We start from the raw sequence: 5,743 nt of genomic DNA, 5'->3' as shown, positions 1-5,743 counted from the left end.
CTGTCTGTCTGTCTGTCTGCCTGTCTGCCTGTCTGTCTGCCTGTCTGTCTGTCTGTCTGTCTGTCTGCCTGTCTGCCTGTCTGTCTGTCTGTCTGCCTGCCTGTCTGCCTGTCTGTCTGTCTGTCTGTCTGCCTGTCTGTCTGTCTGTCTGTCTGTCTGCCTGTCTGCCTGTCTGTCTGTCTGCCTGTCTGCCTGTCTGTCTGCCTGTCTGTCTGTCTGTCTGTCTGTCTGTCTGTCTGTCTGTCTGCCTGTCTGTCTGCCTGTCTGCCTGTCTGTCTGTCTGCCTGTCTGCCTGTCTGTCTGTCTGTCTGTCTGTCTGCCTGTCTGTCTGTCTGTCTGTCTGCCTGCCTGTCTGCCTGTCTGCCTGTCTGTCTGTCTGCCTGTCTGCCTGTCTGCCTGTCTGTCTGTCTGCCTGTCTGCCTGTCTGCCTGTCTGTCTGTCTGCCTGTCTGTCTGCCTGTCTGTCTGCCTGTCTGCCTGTCTGTCTGTCTGTCTGCCTGTCTGTCTGTCTGTCTGTCTGTCTGTCTGCCTGTCTGCCTGTCTGTCTGTCTGCCTGTCTGTCTGTCTGTCTGTCTGTCTGCCTGTCTGCCTGTCTGCCTGTCTGTCTGCCTGTCTGTCTGCCTGTCTGCCTGTCTGTCTGCCTGTCTGTCTGCCTGTCTGCCTGTCTGTCTGTCTGTCTGCCTGTCTGTCTGTCTGTCTGCCTGTCTGTCTGTCTGTCTGTCTGTCTGCCTGTCTGTCTGTCTGTCTGCGACAGTCTGTCTGCCTGCCTGTCTGTCTGTCTGTCTGTCTGCCTGTCTGTCTGCCTGTCTGTCTGCCCATATGTGCACAACTAGGACATGTGATGTGTCGCTATTTATCGGGTCACGTGTTCAATTCAAGAAGGCAGCTACTGATAAATGTATTAGTGTCTAGAATCAACAGATAAAGCCTCCTCGGGGTAGGTCTGCGTCAGACATCTCAATGAGTCGGTCGACTAATTGTCTTTTAAAAACATTGTCTTGCAATTCTATCTGTGAAGTGTGCACAGGCCTCGCAGCGTGTCAGAGTCGTCAGGGTGCAGTTCTCTGTAGGCTATAAATAGCCCTCGACTTAAATCTCTTCACAAAGAGAGTTTTAGCTTAGCTGGCCCTGTTAGCTTTATCGTTTCAAGAAAGCAAGCTCAGACAGTAAAGTTTCATACAAGATCAGAAATTGTATTTGGCAATTTTTAAACAAGTGCATACAAGTACAGCTAATAGCATTTCAGTTTTTGCCAAGTGCTCGTAGAGTAGCGTTAGTCACATTCTACGTTTAACATGAACTGCCACCAGACCTAGAAGTACATCAAGAAATTGTTAAACATCAACAAAGAGGAACGTAGTCCATTATAATGAGTACATACCTTTATCTTCAAAAATATAGAAACACAATGTATTCAAAAAATCAAAAATTATACAGCCATGTTTACGAAGTATACACTTCCCTTGGGTCCAATATGTACAAGTCCGTTAGTTTTTGTTTGGATGGTATGTATGTGATACTTATATATTTATATACTCGTATTTTTCGCTTCCCCCACCCCAAAAAATATGAAAACAAATTAAGGGTCCCTCTCCTTTTTTACTTTGACATCTCCTGCAAGGATGGTTGCGATCTCCCCTTGCATGAAAGCCCACGGTACGTTTGAACCCACCAGGGGACACTTCTCTCCACTGGGACAGTACACTTCACCCGTGGCACCTTGCTGTTTGATGCTTTCCCTCGAGCACGGGAAGCAGAACTTGTGAGACGGCACAGACGGGCACTGAACGAAGTGTGTGTCCTCCAAACGCTCGTGACACAGGGTGCAACAGAGGGGTATGCTACCAGGTACTGAGGAGTCCGGAATGCTTTGGGGGTGCACTTGGTCCATGCCCGGCACGTGTGGTGTCCCCGCGCCAGAGGCCTCTCTCTGGGGCAACCTCCTCTGATTCATGGATGACGGCGAGAGGGGGCTGCTGCTGTTCCTGCGCGTGGTGGAGTGGACCTGGTTGGCGTCCTTGGGCGAGCTGTTGCCCCCCCCAGCATTGTCTGCTGCAAGGATGAGCGCTGCCATGGGGGACTGGCCGTTCTGCGCAGCTTCAGGCGGGGTGGTGCGGGAGTGGGGAGATATGGTGGAGGGGGGAGAGGCGAAGCTGGGCGGGTGGACGGGGGGCATCTTCAGTCCGTCAGTAGGAGGCGGTAGCCACTGCTGACCTTCTCCATTCATCTTGGCGGGTGTGCCCTCTCCATCTGGTTCTGGGGAGGCTTTTCTCTTCATGCTCCGGGGATGTTTCCCTCTGTCTGGAGGAGGAAGGAGAGGAGGAGGAGGAAGGAAAGGGTTAACAAACAAACAAATGGTGTTGTGGTGGCAGTGGCGCAATCACATTTTGAGAATGATCGATCATAGAGAGACAGACAGGACAGACAGACACTCTGGGGTGTAGAGGACAGACAGCATGCGTTTCCCTTTTTCGCTTCTGCACGAAGCAACATAGTACAAAAACAACCCTTCCGTGCAGTAGGCTAATAAAACACCAAATAAACCAGATTGGCGTTGATATTCCTGTGCATTTGTAATTCAGAGCAGATTATCAGTAGGCTGCGTGTCCCCCCCCCCCCCCCCCCACACACACACAATTTATTTTTTGTAACGTTTCATTTCAACGTTGCTAAAGGTTAAAATGGCAACAAACACATTTGTTTTTATTTTTTTTGCCTAAATCCACAACTCAGACGAGATCTTACCTGATTTGGAGGCGGCGGCGCCCTGTTGCATGGCCGCATGGTCCTTCTTATAGCGGCTGTCTGTGAAGGTGTGCAGAGCCATCAGGTCCCGCACGGTCTTGCCCTTGTTGCTCATCCACTCGTCCGCCCGGGTCTTGTGGCTGTCTGCGGAGATGTTCTCCGGTGTCAGGCTGTCCGGTGTCCGGTGCTTCTCCTTCATCCCCTCCCTGCTCTCACCGTGCTGCTCCATGCTGCTGGACACCGAGGCGGGCCGCTTGTGACTGTCCCCGGGACTCAGACCCATCTGTCCCGGTGGTCTGGACCCGTTGGACATGCTCCCCCCCCCGTTCACCAAAGGCAGTAGGTTCGGGGGGATATTCGCGTTGTTCCTCCGGGGGTTGGGACTCTGGCGGTTCAACTCGGGCGGGGGGTCGTCTGGTTTGGGAAATCCGTTCGGGACATTAGGAAGAATGAGTCCGTTCGCCTGCTGCCTACCGGGCTGGTACTCTGGACCCCCGAGCCTGGGGGGTCTCTCCGTGGAGAGGGGGTAGCGGTCCAAGGGCTGCGGGGGTCGGGGGTCTCCTCCTCCGGCCAGATGGTTCATAGACGAGGAGTGGATCTCCTTATTATTACCCTGCTGTGAGAGCTGCTGGGGCTGCTTTCCCCCCGGTGGTCCGGGAGATCTGCCCTCCTGGAAGCCGTGAGCCCTCTTCAGCTGCCGGGCCGTCTCGATCACGAACTCGATGCGGTCCGCTCCCTCGTAGTTGACGCACCCGCGGCAGACGGGCTCGGAGAAGTCCCAGATCATGGCCCAGGGCATGCGGGGCAGGTCGCACAGATAACACGACTGCCTCCTGGACGCAGCGACCGCCGCGGACGACATGGCTCTCTGCAGAACCCACCCACTGTATATGGCTATGGTTCAGAAAAGAAATATAGAAATAAAGAAATATCTTTTCACCCAGGGTAATCTGGATAGAGTGAATCCCAGGATCTGGATAGAGTGAATCCCAGGGTCTGGATAGTGAATCCCAGGGTCTGGATAGAGTGAATCCCAGGGTCTGGATAGAGTGAATCCCGGGGTCTGGATAGAGTGAATCCCGGGGTCTCAGGGTCTGAGAAAAAACCCGACGAAAGATAGTTTCACCCAGGGTCTGGATAGGGTGAATATTGTCCCCAGCTCTTAAAAAAAAAAAAAAAAAAAAACTAATGTTTTAAAAAGGCAAGTTCCGTTTCTCGAAAAATGTTCCTCTCCTCTCCTCGCTACTACAGCAACAACAATTAAGTCACAAAGCAGAACTTCATATGACACCGTGTGTGTGTGTGTGTGTGTGTGCGTGTGTGTGTGTGTGGACGTTACTGCGCGGCGCGCCTCTGTCTCTCTCTCTCTCTCCGAGGCGCGTCTCTCGCTACAACTCCGCTTACTGGAGCCTGTGACGTCACCGCCGAACACACGCTCGTCAACTCGCTCTGGAATCTTGATCAGCACCCGTGGAACGCCCCTTTGTCCAATCAGATGACTCGGTGCCTTGATGACGTCGCGACCCAGTGTGCGCTCCGGCGTTCTCGGAGCGGATTCGCGAACGCAGCCCTCTTACACTTGTGTGGTTCCAGCTCCAGACTTAATTCTTCGACAGCCCCCCTTTAGCGCATGCGCTCTGTCAGACAGTCTCTGCCCCCTTTTTTTTATTTTTTTATTTTATTTAATCACTTCAACTAACTGCCAAGACTACAACCAGCCACCAGAATAACCTGCTGCAAGATACACTGCGAAGCTCCACGATGAACAATAATCTTTTACAACATTCGTCTCAAACGATTGAAGCCTGAGCGGACAGTGATTACATCATAAGCCTCATTTACCGGAAATCGAAAACGACTTTTTTTTCTTTTTCTTTGAACAATAACATTATTACATTATTTGAATTGACACAATAATATAGACATTCCCTTGCTTGAGTCCAATTCATTTGAGTGGCATGGGAATTATGAATATTTGGACGTTTATGATTGGAAGATGAATTTTTAAAAATAAACATGGGGGAACCTTTTGCCTAAATACATTTGCACATTTTTTTGAGGTGGGTCCAAATATGAAACGCATGTGGATGAAGAAAGGCTGCATAGTAACACGGTGCAACACATTCCATTCAAAAGACACACCAACTATGTCTACTGTAATATGATAACTCCATTATACCAATGCTTTGTTGCATTATCCACAGCCTTGACGGAGTTGTGTAACCATAGTAACCAGCTATAGCCATGTTCTATATTGAGAATCTGCATCTTTGAAAGAGGCTTTGGTGCAGCCTAGTGATCAGCAACGTTGACCGCTGATCTGCAATATGTCAGGCTTGGGACACTGATACAATCTGCAATATGTCAGGCTTGGGAGCCCTAGCCTAACCCTAACCCTGACCCTAACCCAAGGCTTGGGAGGACACTGATACAATCTGCATACAGTTCCACAAAGCTCTTGAACGACGTGGGGGGTTTCCACAGCCCTCCTCTGGCAGGGTAACACAGCCCTCCTCTGGCAGGGTAACACAGCCTTCCTCTGACAGGGTAACACAGCCCTCCTCTGGCAGGGTAACACAGCCTTCCTCTGACAGGGTAACACAGCCCTCCTCTGGCAGGGTAACACAGCCTTCCTCTGACAGGGTAACACAGCCCTCCTCTGACAGGGTAACACAGCCCTCCTCTGACAGGGTAACACAGCCCTCCTCTGACAGGGTAACACAGCCCTCCTCTGGCAGGGTAACACAGCCCTCCTCTGGCAGGGTAACACAGCCTTCCTCTGACAGGGTAACACAGCCCTCCTCTGGCAGGGTAACACAGCCTTCCTCTGACAGGGTAACACAGCCCTCCTCTGACAGGGTAACACAGCCTTCCTCTGGCAGGGTAACACAGCCCTCCTCTGGCAGGGTAACACAGCCCTCCTCTGACAGGGTAACACAGCCCTCCTCTGGCAGGGTAACACAGCCCTCCTCTGACAGGGTAACACAGCCTTCCTCTGG

General features: G+C 51.7%; 1 protein-coding gene across 1 annotated transcript; it reads right to left on the bottom strand.

The window, feature by feature from the left end:
- Nucleotides 1–1,184: 1,184 nt before the first annotated feature.
- On the bottom strand, nucleotides 1,185–3,985 carry irf2bp2a (interferon regulatory factor 2 binding protein 2a). Its single transcript, XM_080541281.1, has 2 exons — nucleotides 2,745–3,985; nucleotides 1,185–2,300 (listed from the first exon to the last, which is right to left on the bottom strand). The coding sequence occupies exons 1-2, from the start codon at nucleotides 3,604–3,606 to the stop codon at nucleotides 1,579–1,581; spliced, it is 1,584 nt and encodes a 527-aa protein (XP_080397407.1). The 5' UTR covers nucleotides 3,607–3,985; the 3' UTR covers nucleotides 1,185–1,578.
- Nucleotides 3,986–5,743: the final 1,758 nt, after the last annotated feature.

This window comes from Nansenia antarctica, assembly GCF_963989245.1.
Source record: "Nansenia antarctica genome assembly, chromosome: 1".
In the NCBI taxonomy this organism is placed as follows: domain Eukaryota; kingdom Metazoa; phylum Chordata; class Actinopteri; order Argentiniformes; family Microstomatidae; genus Nansenia; species Nansenia antarctica.
This window is presented reverse-complemented; position numbering and strand designations above follow the sequence as displayed.

Excerpts from the sequence above, each read along its gene's own strand:
- irf2bp2a (XM_080541281.1), bottom strand. The coding sequence starts at position 3,606 with ATGTCGTCCGCGGCGGTCGCTGCGTCCAGGAGGCAGTCGTGTTATCTG. Across the intron at positions 2,301-2,744 it reads CGCCGCCGCCTCCAAATCAG|ACAGAGGGAAACATCCCCGG; the intron begins GTAAGATCTCGT and ends TTCCTCCTCCAG.